General features: G+C 46.1%; 1 protein-coding gene across 1 annotated transcript in view; it reads left to right on the top strand.

Annotated features, from left to right (window-relative positions):
• The window catches only part of SLC34A1 (solute carrier family 34 member 1), a 168,859-nt gene that overhangs the window by 123,797 nt on the left and 22,385 nt on the right, over positions 1–22,677 (top strand). The window contains exons 12-13 of the mRNA XM_086931802.1: positions 2,228–2,344; positions 11,442–11,566. Of these exons, the coding sequence (XP_086787928.1) occupies positions 2,228–2,344; positions 11,442–11,566 (242 nt within the window). The remainder of the gene's footprint in view (positions 1–2,227; positions 2,345–11,441; positions 11,567–22,677) is intronic.

Genomic DNA, 22,677 nt, shown 5'->3' with positions numbered 1-22,677 from the left:
AAACAAACCCTGGCAAACTGCTCAGCTGACCCCCCACCCCCCTAGGGTGAGGGGGAGTGCAGCTGAGCAGTTTGTGAGCGCCGGTTTTGGCCGATTTTGTTACATGGGGCCGATATTGCCGACCCCGGTAACAAAAACGGCCTCCGAGGGGGCCAAAACCACCACCCTAGTGGCCTACCGGGGAAACGCCCTGTGCCCGCTACAGCCAGTCCGGCCCTGGACTTAGGCCCGTAATATGTAAGGCGTGCACTGTCCCTATTTGTGCCACGGTACACCTTTAAGCAGTAACATTGTGTGTAAAAAGGAACAGTGCATCTTATTACATTGAATGCTCTTCCCCGAGGACTACCACAACCTTGCAGCTGCCCTGGGGGCAGCACATTCAGAGAAATACAGAACTGCTGATGGAAGCAGCCGCTCCTTGTTTCACAATGTGGCTCGCAGCCTCCTGCAATTTAAAGAGGAGACAGAGAACCCCCTACAGGTGGTTGCAGTGAATGACTGAACCTGCTTGGAGTCCATGGGTCCCTCTTTCACCCTGCAGAGGGTTGCCCTCAGGGGGCACACTTATGGTGCATCACCTTTTTGTTGCGCAATCTCAGTGCGCTTCCTAAGGGCCATGTTTGCCTCTGTGTCCAGATCCATAATAGGCCACTCCCCCATGCAAATGAGGGATTGCCCTCTGAAGACAGCGCTGGCACAACATGTGCACCAGCACTAACTGTACTATGGAAGGGGCTGCACAAGCATTGATGGCCTCTTCTGTAATACTGTAGTGCCCCCAGGGCTCACATAGTGGCTGCACACACATGTTGGGCCTTCAGAACACTATAAGTAATACGGCCCAAGATAGGCATAGGTTGTTGGGAAAGTGTGGTAGAGCTCAGAGAGCAAGTGTGGGGATGGGAATATTTGCACCAGGCATTTCCCGGGATACCTGAGAATTATGCGCCAGCTGCAACGTTTTCCACCTCTGAGTTTTCAAGATAAAATCCTGAGTTTTGTGACCCCTTTAAACATGTTGGGAGAATGAAACATAGCCAACATCCATTCAGCGCTACCAATGTCACCAGGAAAATGGTTGTAAAGTTAACCTATGAGACAATATCATGTACTGCAACTAGCAGTCACAAAGAAGTATTGCCAGTTTGCAGTGAAAACTACATCTGGGCAGAAACTAAGCAGAAAACTCTGAAAGCTACATGTGGACCAATAAACGGGATATATGTAACACTTTTGTTGTGTAATAAAAACTTTGCACGCAAATGCACTTATCAGAGGAGCATACCTCATCCTCGAGCTAAGCGGGGCACGTCTTTGGTTTCTGCTGACAAGTGATGGTCACTGCTTCGCTCTTACGGCCTAAAATCATCTTGCATCAGACCCCGTAGAAGGTTATGCCATCGAGTGGTGTTTACAATTCGGTAGAAGCACAGCAATACACAATTCTTGACTGCTGCCCAACTCTAGGTTGGGATGTTCTACAATGTTCAGGAGAGCTGGATCTTAATTACAGAATGGATTGTCACTAAGCATGCATACTCCTTTTTTCCACATCATCAAATATTTATTATGGAATTTAAATACATAAATATTAAATATTCTACTAAATCAGTATGTATATTCTACCAGCCATCCTCATAGACTTTTTAATTATCATTCTGTCGGGGATCACTACAAGCTACCAGATTGCACCAGCTACTGCTTAAACTGTTCGCTATTACTACTGAGATCTAGAACCAGGAAGTGATTGTGATCCCTTAGCACAAGGTTCTCCAATGTTGGTCTTGTGAGATTTTTAGTATATTCCCATTTAGATAAATGTAGTTATCTTAAAAATCTGGCATGGACCCAGCCCTCCAAGACCGACTTAGGAGAACCCTGCCTTAGCACTGTAAAATGGCGTCAAGCACGAACTAGTGACTACTGTGCCACCAGAAAATGGCAGCAGCACAAAGCCAGGAGATCCTTTGCAATGAACTGAAAAACACATATCAGAGTCAATAGGAGATGTAAATCAATATCCAAACAAGGCATATATGATGGAGAAGGTATATTATTAAACAATGGGGGGAAGGTCCATGAGTTGGTGGTGTTAGCCTTGTGTGGGGCTATCTTTTGGGGAAGGAGGGGATTGGGGCAGCACGGTCCCATAAGCATGTGTTGCTCTGCAGTACTACTCTACTGCTGAACATTTCTCTGATCTTGCTTTACTTTTTGGGTTTAGATCTGCCGTACCCCTTCAGTTGGGTGACCGGATACTTTGCCATGTTCGTTGGTGCTGGGATGACCTTCGTGGTGCAGAGCAGCTCAGTCTTCACCTCAGCTATCACACCACTGATCGGTAAGAGGCAGTCAAACCACTGCAGGGAGCAAAGAAGACAAGCCTTTGCCTCCTTTTTGAAGATCATTGTGGGTATTGTTTTTTATTATGGATTGTTGCCACACGCAGGACACTTCACTATGCTATTTATTAGGCTCTTCTATTGTGTTGGAGTTTTGCACTGGCAGGATGTGTTGCGAAAGTATAACTATAAGGTTATTGTAAGTCTTGAATGTAGGAGAGATGTTCTATGTTCATTAAGCTCTAGGTCAGGCCTGTTGCCAAATCTGGATTAACTAATACTACACAAACAAAGGAGCTTTGGTTCTTAATTATATCACTTGGTTTTCTTGTGGGACCAGGCCCAGGGCCCAGGGCCAAGTGTCTATTCTTGATGTGTGTGGGTGGTACACATAAAGATGCAGAACAACTGAACACATGGAGGAAGCTTACATTTGGATACCAAATGGTTTAATAAATCTGAACATAATCATTGGAGAAAACTCTTAACAATATCAGTTAGTGATTATGATAAACTAACAAGCCCACTCTTTTCTCAAATGACATGTCCCAAATCCAAAGGCAAAAGGTAAACAAAGCCTCAACTGCAGCTTCAAGTAACTTCTTTAACGCTTAAAAACATACACTGTGACGTAAAACCTTAACCATGGCATTTAAGGGAAAGCTAAAGTGAAGCCATGGATAAGGGATTGGCACTAACTGTGACGTTCCAGGGGACTCAGGAATGAATTCCTGAAGGGGGCTCCCTGGCGGAGTATTCTTCCTTCTGAATTTATCTGTCTGGCGAATGAAGGACCCTGCAACAAAACTGGTTGACTTCAGCAGCATTGTGGAGGTCCTAATGGATACTGGAATATTGTTCCAGATCCTCAGTGCATAGATGGAAAAGACCTGCTGCCTCATTTTTTTCTTTTTTTACACTATTTAGTTTGTGGTCTGATTGTGCCCTGGCTGCGGGTGTGCCAAGAACCACCATAAATGGTGAGCTTGTCTGCAAGATAAGCAGGGGTGCTGGTTGTGACGGCTTTGTAAATAACACAGCAACTTTCGAAGATGCTACTTGCCGGTTGTGGAGCCAAGGGAGTTCCATCAGGATATGGGTGATGTTTCTTCAGAGCCTGGATGAGATGTGCTGAGCTGTGTAGCATGCCCTTAAAGGGGGTCAGAGTGCAGTTTGGGAAGCCATGGAAGGTCATGGAGCAGGTCAATACCCCCATCCAGATACAAGCATAAGGGCTTGAACGAAGTCCTGAAGTCGCTTTCTGGGAGAAACGGCTTCACTTTCTTTAGAAGAGCGAGCCGGTGCCAGGACATCTGTATTTCTCGCAGTTTGTTATTTGAGAATGAGTTTGGTGCTCAGAGTGAATCTAAGTGACTTGACATTCAGTCAACCTTGGTGTTTAAAGCTGTTAAGGTTCATGTCCTTGCACCAGGTTTGTACTGTTTTAATGTTTTAAAGAGAAGGGGGTTGCAGTGATTAATCTTTTTTTAATTTTCTGTACTTTAAGACTAATAGACTCTACCCACAGTCTTTATTCATTTCAAAATAATGATTATATTACCATTGCAGCCCAATCCGATCACAACTGCAATTCACCCCAGGGAAACTCAGCAACTCAACCTTACATTAGGCCCCTACAAAATGTAAATTATGCTGGATTAATTTGTGCAATTTCGGGAATTTCGTTTTACGTGAAATTCCTGAAATTACACAATTTCTCGCAATTATGCCACAGTTTGTGGCAAATTAACTGTGCCGGAGCATGGGACCAACACAAATAACCAGAATACCAGCAGTTGTTCTGCATAGCAATTATGTTCTTTGTACTATTTTTAACATGAAATGTGTCCATGCATCAAAAAGGACGTGAGAAGACATTTTGCTCTAAAATATAGCGCTAAATGACGGATTTGTATTTTGCATAATTATATTCAATTTTGCATAATGTTCACAGACTTTCACATAACATGAAAGCAAATTATGTAAATTTCGCACACCTCTATCTTGCATATGTGAATCACAAACCGACCCAAGGGCAGCTCAAACTTAACCCATTTACAACTTAACATAGCTCATCTACATTGTAACGAAGCTTGCCTGAAGATCAGCCTTGCTAACCGTCTGCACCTCCGTACTCCTGTGTCACATTACTTTCTACACCTGCAGCTAAACCTAACGCATGTGCAGCTCAGCCTCACCCACATATGTGAATCACAAACCGACCCAAGGGCAGCTCAAACTTAACCCATTTACAACTTAACATAGCTCATCTACATTGTAACGAAGCTTGCCTGAAGATCAGCCTTGCTAACCGTCTGCACCTCCGTACTCCTGTGTCACATTACTTTCTACACCTGCAGCTAAACCTAACGCATGTGCAGCTCAGCCTCACCCACAATCAGATCATACTAAACCAGCTGCAGTTCAGCCTAAAGCTCCGGTTGCTTAATTATTGTGTTAATACATTAACTTAACTTGCCTGCAGTTTAAACTGATGAATCTCAAAGCAACCCATCTTCAAATCCGCCTTGTTCATCTATGCTTAGCGTACCTATCTGTAGTCTGGTTGTATGACACAAAATCTATAGCAAAATATCACCTGACATATGCACAGTGGCCTAAATGTTGTTTCCAAAAATATCATCACTTCTTTGTGTATAAATTTCCTTTTATTAACTCAAATTAAGGAATATTTTTGTAAATGATATTTAGGACACTGTTTTTGACAGACGATATTGAGGCCACAATATTCTGGTGCCATACAGATGTAACAAACCTTCGCTTAGTCTAACCTATGTATAGTTACTTTTTTGTGAACTAAATAGAATTCAGTGTAACCTACTCACGTGACAGTCTAGCCTATATAAGGCGCTGCCAAACCTAAGTATGCTTTAGTTGAGCCTGCTGGCATTGCTATGTAATTAAAGCTCTGCCCAACCCAGCTTTTTATTGCACACTGCATAGAGTGAGCCTGTATGCCAGCCTAACGCAGCTAAGGGCTCTGCCTGACTGCTCCAGCTGAACTAAAGCAGATGAGCACTCAGAAGTCCCCCAGCAGTGGTGGCTTGGGGCCCCTCAATATGGTAGGCAAAAGCACACCAAGAAGCTCTCTTATGGCACATGTTACATGTTGTCTGGGAGTCCCAATCATAGGTTGTCTGAATGTGATTCCTGCCGGAGTTTCGGAGACCTCCCAGTTCCTATGAGCTGTACAGTGGAGTTGCGGAGAGTCCGACTCAGTCCATGTCTCATCACAGATACTGTTTTCAGTCCTGGGCTTCCAACCTACAAATCACAGCTCTCAGGTGTGTCAGTCTAACTGGCTCAATGGAAACAATCCAAGACTACCACATCCAGAATGCACTGAGTATCCATCTGAAAACCTAGGGCTGCAAACAAAGTCCGTGATGACCTGGAATCAGATGGTCTCCACAATGGGTCGATTGGTCGATTGCTCACTGGTGTGGGAAGGAGGTTAAAACACAAACAATTCGGCATCCATCCTCTTTAGGATTCAAGGTAAGTCAGACGAGCCTTCAGAGGGATAGCCCATTGGACCCTCGAGGCTACATACTGAAGGGCTCAGGGTGGTCACATTATCAGGGTAGACAGGATGCTATGGGATAGGGGTGGTCAGTGTGGTTGAGTAAGACAGCTAGTGCTGGATGGGAGATTGTGACGAGACGCGGAATGTGATTGGAGATTTAAAAAAAAAAAAATTAATATTTATTTTATTCGGAAAACCTCATAGATGACATTTCAGACCAATACAGGCATGGGCCTACAACCTCTCGGGCCGGCCGCTAGATAAAATCAAAACCTTGCAAGGCAAAAATAACACAGCTCAGCATCTCTAGGGCCGGAGTCATAGCAAATCTAAAAAGCAGGATTTACATGTAAGCGTGTCCACGAAACATCAGGATTTGAGAGGATTCCATTTTATAATATGGGAAGAAGGATCCGATGACATACAATCAAGCAAAGTCTTATTCGGAGCAAGTCGTGGAACAGGATATTAGCCTTCCGTACAAGCCTGATTAGAAAATTACCTTAAAAACGTACAAATCAGAATCTGCCAGCTTACAATAACTACGCGCTAACTCGATGTCCTACCCGTAGGGTCAACAAACATTGTAAGAAAAACGCAAGCGCACATTGCAAGATTCTGTCCCAAAAAGAACAAGACTTGACCCCCCATCTAAGCGAAGGTATGTAAGAAACAAGAAAGAGAATACAAATAGAAAGAGAAAAAAGAGGCCATAGAAACAAAAGAGAAACGAAAACAAACCCCATCCCCCAACCCCCCACCCTGCATACCAGCAGAAGGCTACGGCCCACCCCCCCCTATAGGCATGCCTGTCGTCCCAACAACTGAAACCCAATTTACGACAAAAAGGAGGAGGACCCTTGCTCCCGCCCCCAGCCCCCTGCCCCATCCCACCGCATCTCAGAAGAGAATGTAAGCTCCCCAAAAAGGGAGCAGCCACCATCATGTGTCCATCCCACACCCCCCACAATCACAATAACGAGCCAAGTCCCGCATCACCACCGGAATCACCAACTCAGTAAAACAATCATGCAATGCTCATCCCTGGCCAGTCCGAGCAAGAGTAAGCAAACTCTCCAACCCAACAGTTCCACAGGCAGACAAGCCTGGTGACCAAACTTGCTTCTTAGGAGCCACCCAGGTGCTCAGCGGAGACAGAAGAACAGTGACAAAACAGCTTCACCAGTAGCCACTTTCCAATAGTGAGAGGACCCGGCGTTGCTGTTTGGTGGCGAGCACACATGTCGGAAAATCAAAAAGAATATCAGTCGTGCAAATCCGGCCGGCGAGCTCACTGTTCTCAAAATCCAGCACTTTACGCCCCAGGGAGTCGACGGTGATCATTAACTGAGCGTTGACAGGCGCCCGACCTATCATACTCCCATCTGCGCCCCCAGGTCCCATTTCAGGAACAATAGACGCCAGTGAGTCATGGAGGGCCAACAATCTACGGCTCAGGGAGGAATGAAAATCCTTGACAGGCAAAAGGACATCTCCCAGTGTGTACTCCCTTTCTCCGCTGTCGGCAGTTGCAATGCTCCTCGCCCCTGGGGACCCCCCAGGGAAGATAGTGAACATCGTATCAGGCATCTGGGGTCGCATTGTCCCCTGGTAGTCTATGTTGGGGTTGGAGCGGAACTATTTAGAACCCGCATTAGTACAGCGTCACCAACCTCTTATCCGCCATGCCCGGAGGAAAGATCCATATTCCGACACCGGCCACGGCCGGCGGACGATCACCCTAAGGGCCAGGTCGCCCTGGGCAGCCCACCAAAGAAGACCACTATGGGCGGCAGGACTGTCGTCTGTTCCCGGGACCTCCAGTGCTGAGAAAATCAGCCAAATGCGTGCCGTGAGGCTCTGGGCACTCGCATCGTACTCCGCTCGTGTCCGCCAGCAAAATCGCACAAGCTGTGACTTCCGTAGGGGTCCACCGGTCCTCTCTGCTCGGCCGCGGCCGCTGTTGTTCAATTCCTCCCCGGCCACGTCACAGCTCGAGGACCCGGATTACAGCTGGCACAGGCCACAATCTTCGCGTCGACGTTTCTCGGCCATCCGAGGTGATCGCGAACTCGGAGTTGCACGGTCGGGCACCGCGCCACCTCAGCTGCGCGGGGGTATGGTGCAGCCACAGGATCAATTACAGGATGCTAGGGAGGGAGAGGGCAAGCGGCGGAGCCGGGCTCCTAAGCTGCCATTTTGGACGCCGTCTTGGCTCCTCCTCCTTATTGGAGATTTTAAAAGAGTAATATCCAGCTAGGCTTTAGAAACATGCTCTAATATTGACAAAACCCTTTTACCAGTCTTTAAAAGTGCTCTTAGGGTTCTAACACCTGCACTGACCACAGTCAGGGGCCCTAGCTTGTTTATATTAGAGAAAATAACCCCCAAAACAGCCAGCTGTCAGTGAGCACGATATTTAACCCTTGCCAGTCTTCTAGCCATGCTGAACAGCATGGGGACGCTGTGCAAAATGTTTTTTTAAAAGTCAAGAAAAAACATTTGTATGCACACGCACCATGCATGCATATGCCTTGAAAATGACCGAGCACTTTTTTCTTTTTATTTGCTCATCCAAGTTAGATCAGTCACTAAAAAACAAGCATTGGCATAGCCATTAGGTATCGCCTTTGGGACCTTATAAGTGTTTAGCCATGCAACACTTGATGTTGTTGCAAAAAGGATATTGTCCTTGATAACTAAACACTTATAAGGTCCCAAAGGCGAGACCTATTGGCTATGCCAATGCTTCTTTTGAGAATAGGTCCATTTTGCTTTGCACTGGACACGCTTGGAGGATAGCTTGTGTCTGCTTTTTCAGGAGGCAAGCTTGGAGGGGTGCCTGCATAGCTAGCTGCCAAGGTTTTAGATTGCTATGTGTGACATTTTCATAATTACAGTGTAAACATGAGTGACATTTGAACGACTATGAGTGACACTATTTGGCGAGCAACATCAAGCAATAAAGACAAGGGAAACTTATAAGTAAAAGCAATTACCCCCATCTCAGCAATGAGAAACTCCAAGAAGAGTTACATCATATGCTACCTGCAGCATTATTCCAAAAGAAAATAAGCTCATCAAACAAATTAGTTGACCGAACGGTCCGCCTCAGTCCAGTGCGCTGCCCACTACCTGCTGGGTCCTGTGGACGGCAGTCACCATCAAACCAGCTGCAGCCTGTTCCTACAAGCTCTACTTTGTGACGTTAGGCATGCTAAGAATTTACATTGACAGGCACCCCAGTGGCTCTCACATACACCCGATCCCAAAAGAGTTAGTGGATGCGACTACTAACGTAGCCTAAAACTATCAGTGAGTAGTTCCCCGCTGTAATGGGGCACGCAGGCGGCAGCTCAGAAGATGAGCAAGACTGTCACAGTGCGTGCTGCTGAACTCACATTTGTATAGCATAATTAATAACACTGTCTCGTCATGTTAAGCAGCGGAAATAACACCGCGCTTTAAAGTGAAACTGTAGTACACCTTTACACACAGGTCACTAGTGTGGTTCATTTGAATATACCAATGCGCCGGTGACAATGGCAGACGTGTATGTAAGACAAAATTACACAAACATGAAGATCACGTGGTGGGGGGCTGGGATTATACCTGCTCACGTATACAATAACATCATACAAATATGCAAAGTGATTGCCGCTGATGGTGTTTATCTAACGCCCTCTTTCACTCTCTAAGCCATATTTATACATGCAGGATTCGAAATGTAGGCCTAGGAGATTAATACCGCAGCATGCCAACCTGCTTTTTGACCCAGACATCTGAATTGCTAAACTAATAGCCAGAAATTGAAGCCTGCTGGAAGCTGACCTCTGCCTGATCTCGGATTCATGCAGACTTTGCAGTATGGATGTTATTAGCTTTTAAATTGCCCAAAGTTTATTGCTTTTTTGCTCATGCTGTTTTGTCGCCTGTGAAAGATAGAACTGAATCACAGGGACTCGACTAGAAAATTGTTTGTGATGTGAAGCAGGCCTCCTCACATAAAAATCCACAGTTTATTTTTGTGACCATGATGGCGATGTATTCGCACAAACACTTTCAGCGAAAGTTAAAGCACATTTGGCGTTTTACGGCCTGCCAGATACACACAGCGTTTCGCTTGCGGGAGCAAGCAGGGGCACCATCTGTTTGCAAGATAATTACAAACGGATGTCGCCAAAGCTCACTCCCGCAATGGAAACGCCAAACGTGCACACGTTGCAATTGAAAGCAATGCAAAGCATGCCCGTTTTTGGGCAAAAAAGCTTATCGATTCCAAGAGGTCCCCTCCTATGCAGCGCATGCGTGCTCCGTAGGCAAGACCTAAAAAATTGTGTGGGTGGGGGAAAGCAACACGGGGGAGAGGACAAGTGGACCGAAGTACAGACCGCTGGGGAAGTAACAAGAGGGCGGGACAGCGAAGACGCATGGGGTGCAGGTTGGGAGGAGGCACACGTAAGGTATGGATTGGGAAAGAAAATAGAGGGCCCAGTTGGGGAAGCAAATGGAGAAAGAGGAATCAGACGAGAGAGCGCAATGTGGAGCAGGTCGGAGTGGCTCATGGGTGAAAAAACTATGCAGTGGGAATAAGCACATGAGGGCAGGGGAGCTGCAAACGGGCAGAGGACGAGCAACACAGGCAAGTGTGGTGGAGGAGGAGAAGTATACGAGGGGGAACACTGAAAAACATTTGAAGTCTCTTAGAGTGCTTAAACAAAAAGAAAAAAAAGTGCCGCCTTAAAAGGGAGCAGAGGAAGGACACAAGTAATACGTCCATGCTCTAGGTGAGGAACAAGAACACATAGAGGAATCCCACACATGCTAACGAATAAGAAGCAAGAAAATAAGTGTGACAATGAAGCCAACCAAAGGTAAGCAATGGGCAAGCTTTAAGGCTACTGTAAGTTAACAATAATCTTGCAAAAGAATGCAGTGCATGCACTGTCTAGTAGGCTAAACATAGAGTATACTGGCACACTTGGCACTGAAGGTGAGACATTCAGCACAAGAAGGCAAAGCATAGTCTTTGTATCGCAGTTGGCGTCCCATGAACATGCACCTCATTCCATGCCTCTGGTGTGTCTGCACAAATCTTCAGCATCTACCTTCTTTGGCCTGAGGAAATTTCCAACCGTTTGTTCTTCTATAACACACATTTCTTCTCTGCAGAGAAATTACCTACAAAACATGTAATTCAATCTTTGGAAATGCAAGCTCTAGATGGCACTCTAGTTTTTGATCCCATGTTTGAACTTCAACACCTCTTTCGCCACACCTCCTGCTCCCTTCTACACCTTAGTCCAGTTGTGGCTCTCACAGTATGATCCAGTCTTACTGTTTTCCTCTCTCTCACACATTTGCTCTTCCATTTCCATCTTAAATTCACTCTCCCCCTTTCTGCATCCTATGTACTCTTACATCAGACTTGATCTCCTGCTGTAGTTGATTCCTTCCCTTCTTCCCTCTCTTCCCCCAGCCCCCCTTAGCCTTTATCACTCTCTCACACTCTCTTCTCATTAAGAATTTCCTGTGTTTCCTTTTTCCAGGCATTGGTGTAATCAGCATTGAGAGAGCTTACCCGTTAACTTTGGGTTCCAACATTGGGACCACCACCACAGCGATCTTAGCTGCCCTGGCAAGCCCTGGAGACAAGTTGGCAAGCGCTTTCCAGGTAATTCACTCTGATCTGGTGTCAGGGATCTGTGGGACACACGGGTGGGACCTGGAGGAATGAACCATGGGCTCGCTCAGTAATAGCCCAAAGAAGGTCCTGGTTGGTCCTTCTGGATACTGGGACGTTTTGCAGCAGGCCTGTGCCTACGAGCAGATGGCAGAACTTGGGTTTGAGATATGAACTCAGAACATCCTGAGGACAGTAGCATGCCGTAGGCCTGGGAACCCGTCAGCATCATGTGAGGCAGGCTCGTATGGCAGACCTTTGGGGCTGTGGCAGTCTGCTGTCTCACAGGTACATTGAAAAGACCAGTAGTATTGAGGCACAGTGTGATTGCTGTCAAGCTAGTGCCTTTGGGTTGGGTCCATCCTGTGCTGCAAAGGTCTGTGATACACCTCTGATGTGCACATAAATGTATGGTATTGTCAAAGGACTTGTACAGTGCAATTTGGGCACGGGGGCACTTGGCGCTAAAAAGGAGACATATGAAACAATACCAGGGCTAAGAAAGGGCATATACACATTTATTTTAAGGGTTCTTCTAAGCCAAGTGATCTGCAGTAGACGTGAATTCCACAGTGCTGCTGTAAGAAGGTAAGTCGGTATGCGCCTTAGGCACTCTTTCCTTAACCCCTTCCATGTTCATGACGAGCTCAGCTCATCGTGAGGCACAGTGGAGCTGTGCTTATGACGAGCTGAGCTCGTCATGAACAATGGGGTTCAAGTAGCATCAGCACAGGAGGGGAAAACCATTAGCAGCCAAGGTGTTAAGCATATGATTATGACGCCCAAAAAAGCAACCACACTATGTAAAACAGAGTGAATCAATTTCTGGGGCAGAAACAAAGATGCACGATGGAAGATGCAAAGTACCTTGAATTGGAACCTGTAGCTGACCAGCAGCCATGCTTGTAATGAGCTGAGAATTAGTGCTTAATTTGAACTGGTGGTTGCAGATGGGGCCCAGCAGCACTCATTTTTGAGGCCGGGACCTATTTTTCCTCATCAGACTTTCACCCAGAGCAACAGAGGGAGAAACACACAAGGGGAATGAAGTAGAAAGACGGAAAAACCTTGGCACAGGAAGAAAGCAGGGCCCTGCAAAAGTGAGACAAAGGGGCAAGGAGTGTCTGGTGGTGGATTAAAGAGGCACAATGTGGATCAAGACTGCACATCTTTGGTACTCGGCACCCGGACGTTCAACAGAGCTGGAAGCTGGTTTATCAATCAATCAATGAGAGGTTTATAGAGCGCACTACTCATCTGTGAGGGTTTCAAGGCGCTGGGGGAGGGGGGGAGGGGGAGGGGTGGGGGACAGTTCCAGATCAGTTGAAGAGCCAGGTCTTGATGTCCTTCCTGAATGTGTGTAGGGTCGGGGCGCGTCTGATGTTCACAGGGAGATCGTTCCAGGTGTTTTGCTGCGATGTAGGAAAAGGATCTCCTGCCTGTTCTGTTTCTGCGGATGCGGGGGACCTCTGCCAGGGCAAAGTCGTCAGAGCGGGGGTTCCTCTTGGGTACATGGAAGGATAATCTCTTGTTGAGGTATTTGGGTCCGATGTTGTTGAGGGATTTGTAGGCGTGGACGGGGAGTTTGAAGGTGACCCTCTTCTCGACGGTGAGCCAGTAGAGATCTCGTAGGTATTGGGTCATGTGTTTGTGACGCGATGCTCAAAGGACGCGTCTAGCTGCGGAGTGTTGAATGGTCTGACGTCTGTGCAGAAGAGTTCTGTTGATTCTGGCGTTTAGGGCATTTCCGTAATTCAGTCTGCTGGTTATGAGTGCTTGGGTGACGGTCTTTCTGCCATTGGGGGGATCCATTTGAAGGTCTTGCGAAGGATGCGCAGGTAGTTAAAACTGGTGAAAGCGACGGCGTTGATCTGGCGGGTCATGGAGAGGGAGGAGTTGAGGATGATGCTGAGGTTTCATGCGTGGTCTGTATGGGTGGGTGGGTTACTCCAGTATTGGAACTTTCATAGATTCACATGCCTGAATCATTCCCCGTCGTTGAAACGGGAGTCTCCGATATATAAAAAAGCATTGCTTAGTAGTATAGCAAAGTGAAAAGAGGCCTAGGCCCATTTCCCTTTTGCAACCCATAGCCTTTGTTATGTAAAAAAGGCCCAAACTTTTTCCTGAACCAATCAGAGCTCCTCACCCTCTAGAACACTCCTGAGAGAACCTTCTGCCCCTCAGATTTTCTACCGCACGTTGTGCTAGGGAGTCTACTTTGAGCTCTGCTCAAACTCTTTACTTTTACAGTCTTTTGACTGAGATTTGAGGTCTCTCATCTTCTAATTTCTTCTTATTGGAATTCCTTATTCATCTACCATGTCTGAGAAGGAGAAAAATGGATTATTTAGAGCTTGTTCCACCTGCTCCAAGAAGAGGCTTTATACAGATGACCATCACAAAGATTGCATATACTGCCTCTATCCAGACCATAAGGCAGCAGATTGTAAGGTATGTCGAACCTTTTCAAATAAAACCTTGAGGGATCGTGAAGGAAGGCTGCTGATTTGGCTCCAGAAGATGAAAGCAAGGAAAGAAATCCTCTCAAGTGAGAGTGAAGGGGAGTCTGTATTGTCTAAGAGATCTCAAAGAGAAGTAGACCTCCTCAGACACATTCCTCAGGAGAAAGACCTGAGAAGGCCCCAAAAAAGACCGCTCCATGGTCTTCCGGGCGCAGTCCCTCAAAATCCCCTTCAGGTAAAGCTAAGGGGAAGAAGGGTTTCTGCTTCTGAGGTAAAGCAGGAGAAGTCCGCCTCAGAACCTCCAAAATCGCCTCATGGAGTCAAGATTACCATCAAGAGAACTTCCTCTGCGCCTTCTGAGGAGAAAGGAAGTGTTTCAGCGCTGTCGATGGTTTTTTCGGCGACGAGAAAAGAAGTGGTAAAAGCTGGTGAGAAGGCAGCGTCGATGATTTCACTGGCCACGAAGGCGGCGACGAGCGTTTCTGTATCTTCATCGTCGACGGCAGCGTCGACGACAGCAGCGTCAACGACGGCAGCGTCAACGAGGACGATAACGACGGCCGGAGCGTCGACGAGGACAGCGTTGACGGTAACTACAAAGTCGACGGTGGCGTTGATGACGATAACTTGGTCGGCGACGGGTATCTCGGCGACGGGCTCGTCGACGACGGAAAAGACACCAGAGAAAAGATTGGTACCCTGGAAAAAGCCTAAAACACCAGAGGTTACATCGCCAAGCAAAGTGTCTCCATTGGTTCCATCTCACCTGCTGGAAGTGGAAGATTCGGAGGAAGGGGATGATGAGGATCCTTATAGTTTTGCGAGTAGCCCTTCCCAATTACAGGTCAAGTACCAGGAGGTCGATTCTGAGAAAGAATATGGAGGTTTTCAAGAGCATCCCCAAGAACAGCACCAATATCACCAACAGCAGCGTGAGGATATCACAAGTGTACCATTCTCTTTGTTGAAAGACCGCCAGGGTATGTTGGAGGATTATAGAAGAAGATATCCAACGGCTCCAGCCACTCAGGAGGTGCCAGAGGCTACTCCGCGTCCACGGTCTGTACCAGGGACGCCAGTGCGTAGGAGAGAAATTTTGCCAGAGCCAACTGCTAGGTCTCCACCACCAACTTCACAACACGATACCACGGATGATGACCACGAGGATGGAGAGATTGCGGAACTAAGTGCAGAGTGGAATGACTATCTCATCCCCTCACCTTCAACTCCTACGCCAAATAATTTAATGGAAAGAGCCACTAAGAGGTTTGCACTCACCATGACTGAGGATAAAGCGGAATGCTTTTTATACGACTTCAAGGATTCGTATCCCAAATCTGTGCGATCCTTGCCTATCGTGAGTCATATTTGGGAGGAAGGATTGAAGGTCATGGAGACGCCAGCTACGGTGACACCGGTTCTGGCCAGACTAGACAAAAAGTATAAGGTGCGTAACAAGAAGAGAGGTAGGGAGAGTAGGTAGACACTCTTGTTCCCCGGTCAATATTCAATAATCAAAAAAAGAGTGTCTATGAGACAGGCTAAGCCGTTCTAGGGAGCACAAACACAACCACACTGGGATGTAGAAGAAAGCCCTCACTCACCACCTAGTGATGACTTGCTTCATCATCGGGCCCCACCAAAGAGACCTAGTGTCTCTTTGGTGTGCTGCAACGCCAGGATTACTGCGGAGCGGGATAGTGAGTTTAGGGCGTGTTGAGTGCAATTAGGACTAGTGAGTGTTGGGGTTGTTAAAAATGGTCAGTAGTGTATCAGAGATAATGACTTTATTAAATGATCACTAAAGACTTTGAAGTTAAAATATGTGAGGAAACAGTCCACTTTAATTGAGTGGTGGGTTCCTAAAAGTTAGTCGACATGTTTCTTGCCATCGAAACGGTGTTAATTTACCCGGCAATTCATCAGGACTGTGTGTGGTAAAACCCTGGCGGTATGGGCACGCTAAGGCCCACCATTACCTAGGGGCGTGAGAGTGAAAAAAATGAAAGGTGAAAAAGTGCAAAAAAATTAGGAATGAATAAAATATTCCTAAATACTCCTGGTTTAGGAGGCTTCTACTTATCGTTTCTGCACCTGAAAATAAAAGGACAGAGACACACAAGTAGGACAGAACAAACATTCAGTATTTCATCCTGGTTGTTATTGGTTGTATACTGTAAATTTGTGCTCCACACGTGATAGTCATACTATTTGTGGATGAATAGCGCTATGGTTAACACCACCTTTTACCCCTGGGTTCGGATGAACTAGGAGAAGTGCGGTGTGCTATTCGTGGTAAGGACTAGCTGTGACTATGAGTTAAAAAGGTGAAAATCTTCATAGAAGATCGTCAGCTAAGCGATCAATGTAAATGTCATCATGGGATCGCAGTCAAATTAAAAATGTCTCACTTAGTAGGTGTTGGGAATAAACACCATGGGTCTCAGGAGGGGGGTGGAAGCGTATTCGGCACACCCTGTAACATGGCAAAACAAAGGGAAAAAGAAGAAATATGCGCAAAATCAATATGATGCCCTTCAGTAATATGGAGCGCAATCTGTACTTAGCTGGAAATTAGTAGATGGTCTCCACTTACGCCCTCGACGCTTAACACCCTCAGTATGCTTCCGTCGCCCTCGAACCGGACCCCGGCGATGTTAAAGCGGGTTCGGTTAGTTGTTTAAAAGCAAAATACCAAGGCGGTGATTGCTTCCGGGTGGGCGTGGCTACGTGACAAGGCACTTCTTCACGTAGGCGTGGTTACGTGTCGTCAGGTGCAGGTAACCAATAGAACTACCCTGGAGGTGATGACGTGTGAATCACATGGGATTTGTTGCTAAGTGACTAGGACTAAACAGTCTCCGCGCAGAATGCGGAAGTGTTTTGAAGACTAGCGAGTAAAAAGTGAATTCACGCATGTTAGTGTCTTCATTTCTAAACAGCTTTAGCTAGATGGTAAATTGAGGTTTGGGAATCAAGGTATCCCTTTTGCTATGTGGGAAACTGCTAACAATACAGGACCAAGCCACCGCCAGTGTTGTATCAGGGGCTGATATTGTGAAGCGCCTAAAGGTAGAATGTTCGTACTGATTATCAGTATGTCAGAAATTATAAGACTTGATTTTGGTTCACTTTATCACAGTATTCCATGGAATATCATCATTAAGGCCTCTGAGGTGGGTACCCAGCCTGTATACCCACCTTTGTTCTCTTTCAAAAAGCAGGTTTGTGATATTTGTTGTGCCGGTCATATGTTCGATGACAGTCCATCGCATGTCATTAGGAGTGTGGTTCTGTTTCAAGAAATGGCGGCTCATTTTCGTGGTCAGTTTCTTACATCTGATGTTGGAGCGGTGTTCACCTATCCTCTGCTTTACTTTGCGGGTCGTCATACCTACATATCGTAGGTCACACGAACATGTGATTAAGTAAATGACGTTTTGGGTGTTGCAATTCGTGTGACCTTTCTGTGTCCATGTCTTTCCTGGCTCAAGCTCGAGAGTTTTTGTGTGTGTCGTGAGATGACACACACTACAGTTTGCACAGGGGAAGTGTCCAGTGATTCTCGGTAAACCCCAAGTGTCTGTAATTGATCTCTCTGTGGGAGGTGTTTCCATTCTGGGACGGGTATGTACGAGGGAGTCCCTCAGGCTGCGTCCTTTCTTAAAAGAAAATAGTGGTTTATCCCAATCTGCTTTTATACTGGACACAATGCGCCAATTTTTATTGATTGATTTCTTCGTGTAGTTGGACATTGTGCTGCATGTTGTTACACAGGTTAGTGGTATGGTTTCATTGTCTGTGACCCTGTCTTCAAGGAGAGATTCACGAGGTTGGTTACGGGCCCTCTTGTAACCTTTATTCAAGATCTGGGGTGGATAACCTCGTGCCTTGAGTTTATCAGTTAGTTCTGCAGACTGGGTCTTAAAGTCTTGGAGATCAGAACAGTTGCGTCTTATTCGCAAATATTGGCCGTATGGAAGGTTTTCTTTTAATGGCCTTGGATGAAAACTTGTGAATTCAAGTAGGTTATTGCGAGCAGTCGGTTTTTGGTATGTCTTGGTACTCAATCTGGTTCCTGAGACTTGGATCCTGACATCCAGAAAGGTGACTTCTGTTTTGCTCAGTTCCGAGGTGAATTTAAGGTTGGTGTCTAGTGTGTTAATCCAACCTAGGAAGGACTGTAGTTCTTCTTCATTGCCTGTCCAAATTACCAGGACATCATCAATGTAACGTCTCCAGATTTTAATGGAAGACGTATATGGTCCATTGGGTTGTATGATATGCTTTGCCTCAAAATCGGCGACGTACAGACCTGCTACGCTTGGGGCAAATGTACTGCCCATAGATGTCCCAGTTGTTTGTAGGTAGAGGTTGTTTTTGTAGGCAAAGAAGTTCTCTTTTAGTGCTATAGTAGCACAGTCTAGTATAAAGGTCTTTGATGCCTGGTACCAATTCACGGAGTCTAAAGCCGTCCCCAGGACCCTGATGGTGTCGTCCTGGGGGATGCTGGTGTACAGACTCTCAATGTAAAATGTCACCAGGGTTACAGTGTTCTCTGGGAATTCGAGGTTTTGTAGCAGCTGAAGTAAGCTTTTTGTGTCCTTAAGGTAGGACGGGGTGTTTTGCACTATCGGTTTGAGATAGTGATCACAGAACCGTGAAAGGGGCTCCAGCAGTGACCCGATTCCTGACACGATTGGTCTTCCTGGTGGTGGTAGACGGTTTTTGTGTGTCTTTGGTAGAGTATAGAAGTAGGGTATTACATTCTCACTCGTGCTCAGGAAATCGGCCTCATTTTTCGAAATTTCTCCATTTTCTTCAGCTCTCTTGACCAAATTGGTGATCCGAGTTCTTAAGTTCTGAGTGGGGTCCTGTGTCAGGGGGGTATAGTTCTTCCTATCTGCCAGGAGAACTTCGCAAGCCTTTTCATAATCCGTAGTATTTTGAATTACCAATCCACCGCCCTTGTCTGCTGGTTTTATCGTGATCTTAGGGTCATTTTGCAAGGATCTTAATGCTTGGTATTCTTCTGTGCTGAAATTGCTGTAAGTTTTTGTATCCTGGTAGGTTTCTAGATCCAGAAAAACCGCTTGTTCAAACGCAGTTATGGCTGCTGGTACTGTTTGGATCGGAGGGTTAAAGGTGGAGTTCAGTCTCAATCCAGTGTCTCCTTTTCGTAGTGCTTCATTCGGGTCTTCCTTACCCTCGAAGAAGGCTTTGAGTTTTAGTTTCCTGAAGAACGCTGAAAGCTCACAATGTAGTTTAAATTTGTCAGGGCGTGCGGTTGGTACGAAACCCAGACCTCTTTCTAAGACTGCGGTTTCGATTGGGGACAAGTTTTTGTCCGACAAATTATTTACAAGACTCAAATTCCGCTCGACCCTGGTTGTTGTTCCCTGTTGCGGGTGTGATCGCTCACTGCATCGTTGTCCTCCCATGACACATGAAGTGAAGTGAAGTAGTGTGGCTCACTGGTTAGAGGCGGCAGACCCGAGAGCAGAGGACGGCCCGGGACCAGGGTTCGATTCCCGGCGCGGCAGGTTTCTGGACCAGGGTCAGCGGACTCGATAATTCTCTCGCCTCGGTGCCCACTCTGATCAGCGATCACACTCGGCAACTCTGGGCATTAGCTTGCCTCATCTTCACTAACGGCCCCACCAGACCGCCGGGGATGCCTGGTCTCACCCTGGAGATACCCATTAAGGGACCATCTCTCAGGGAAGCCAGGAAGGGTTTCGCAGCGGTCGAAGCGCCTTGGGACCCTACGGGTAAGTAGTGCGCTATATAAATGCCAATACATTTACACATACACATGGTTCGTTGCTTGACCTGTGCCTCTTCTCTTTCCCCTTCCTCTCCTGCCCTGGTCTAAAAAAGGCCGGCGATAATTTGGTTGGAAATTTGGAGGTGGAAAAAATCCTGGATTCCAGCCCATCATGGGGTATGGTGGTTGGTGGAAAGGGAATTGGTGACCCATTGTTTGCATTTGGGGTGGCGCTTGCCATCTTGGTGGTTGGTTGTGAAAGTTCTGTTGGCCGCGATTGTATCGGTTACCCCTGTTCCCTCGTCTTCTTCCCTGTTTGAATGACCCTGTGCTGGATCCACTGCTGTTGGATGTGTTGTCATCAGATTGATCATCATTTGTTGAGTTATGGGAAGGTGGAGTATATGTTGCAGCTGAGTATGGATATACCTTCTCATACTCGAATTTTTTCAGATCTTTCTGAAATTTATTAACTTTGGCTTGTGTCAGATTGTCTTTATATTCATTTAACTCTTTATTTATCTCGTCAAGTTTTTTCTTGTAGCCAGTTATTGTAGTTTTAAATTTCGACTCCGTTTCTTGAATTTCTATCTGTAGAGCTTCTGAGAGTCGTAAGGCTGTCTTTATAATTAGGGCGAGCCAGTCGCGGGTGCAATGCCACGCGATCATGGCCCACTCCTTCCTAAATGTAGCATCATTTAGAAAGATTTGCGGGGCATTCGTGACGAGTAGTCCCCGTGGTGCTATGTTTTTGAGGAGATAATTTTTCAATATTGTGCCATGGAGGATAGTTTGTATCCTATCTCGTTTGATTTCAGTAAGTTTATCCCACTCAGAAGTGTGTGCTATTACCTGTGAAATAGCTGGATCAGCGAACAAATCAGAGTCAGACAGGATGTTAGCTATTTCTGACTCAGAGAAAGTTAGTCCTAAGTTTGCCATGGTAGACCCAGGATGTTAAAAGGAGACAATTGGATTGATAAAATTCTTAAAAGAGCCAGAGTGCGCTAAATAAGAAAAGCTCTCACAGCTCTACGCTGCTATGTATGCGTAACAAGAAGAGAGGTAGGGAGAGTAGGTAGACACTCTTGTTCCCCGGTCAATATTCAATAATCAAAAAAAGAGTGTCTATGAGACAGGCTAAGCCGTTCTAGGGAGCACAAACACAACCACACTGGGATGTAGAAGAAAGCCCTCACTCACCACCTAGTGATGACTTGCTTCATCATCGGGCCCCACCTTTGGTGTGCTGCAACGCCAGGATTACTGCGGAGCGGGATAGTGAGTTTAGGGCGTGCTGAGTGCAATTAGGACTAGTGAGTGTTGGGGTTGTTAAAAATGGTCAGTAGTGTATCAGAGATAATGACTTTATTAAATGATCACTAAAGACTTTGAAGTTAAAATATGTGAGGAAACAGTCCACTTTAATTGAGTGGTGGGTTCCTAAAAGTTAGTCGACATGTTTCTTGCCATCGAAACGGTGTTAATTTACCCGGCAATTCATCAGGACTGTGTGTGGTAAAACCCTGGCGGTATGGGCACGCTAAGACCCACCCTTACCTAGGGGCGTGAGAGTGAAAAAAATGAAAGGTGAAAAAGTGCAAAAAAATTAGGAATGAATAAAATATTCCTAATTACTCCTGGTTTAGGAGGCTTCTACTTATCGTTTCTGCGTGAATTCACTTTTTACTCGCTAATCTTCAAAACACTTCCGCATTCTGCGTGGAGACTGTTTAGTCCTAGTCACTTAGCAACAAATCCCATGTGATTCACACGTCATCACCTCCAGGGTAGTTCTATTGGTTACCTGCACCTGACGACACGTAACCACGCCTACGTGAAGAAGTGCCTTGTCACGTAGCCACGCCCACCCGGAAGCAATCACCGCCTTGGTATTTTGCTTTTAAACAACTAACCGAACCCGCTTTAACATCGTCGGGGTCCGGTTCGAGGGCGACGTAGGCATACTGAGGGTGCTAAGCGTAGAGGGCGTAAATGGAGACCATCTACTAATTTCCAGCTAAGTACAGATTGCGCTCCATATTACTGAAGGGCATCATATTGATTTTGCGCCTATTTCTTCTTTTTCCCTTTGTTTTGCCATGTTACAGGGTGTGCCGAATACGCTTCCACCCCCCTCCTGAGACCCATGGTGTTTATTCCCAACACCTACTAAGTGAGACATTTTTAATTTGACTGCGATCCCATGATGACATTTACATTGATCGCTTAGCTGACGATCTTCTATGAAGATTTTCACCTTTTTAACCCATAGTCACAGCTAGTCCTTACCACGAATAGCACACCGCACTTCTCCTAGTTCATCCGAACCCAGGGCTAAAAGGTGGTGTTAACCATAGCGCTATTCATCCACAGCTAGTATGACTATCACGTGTGGAGCACGAATTTACAGTATATAACCAATAACAACCAGGATAAAATACTGAATGTTTGTTCTGTCCTACTTGTGTTTCTCTGTCCTTTTATTTTCAGGTGCAGAAACGATAAGTAGAAGCCTCCTAAACCAGGAGTAATTAGGAATATTTTATTCATTCCTAATTTTTTTGCACTTTTTCACCTTTAATTTTTTTCACTCTCACGCCCCTAGGTAAGGGTGGGCCTTAGCGTGCCCATACCACCAGGGTTTTACCACACACAGTCCTGATGAATTGCCGGGTAAATTAACACCGTTTCGATGGCAAGAAACATGTCGACTAACGTTTAGGAACCTACCACTCAATTAAAGTGGACTGTTTCCTCACATATTTTAACTTCAAAGTCTTTAGTGATCATTTAATAAAGTCATTATCTCTGATACACTTCTGACCATTTTTAACAACCCCAACACTCACTAGTCCTAATTGCACTCA

This window comes from Lissotriton vulgaris, chromosome 7 (genome assembly GCF_964263255.1).
Source record: "Lissotriton vulgaris chromosome 7, aLisVul1.2, whole genome shotgun sequence".
Lineage (NCBI taxonomy): Eukaryota > Metazoa > Chordata > Amphibia > Caudata > Salamandridae > Lissotriton > Lissotriton vulgaris.
This window is presented reverse-complemented; position numbering and strand designations above follow the sequence as displayed.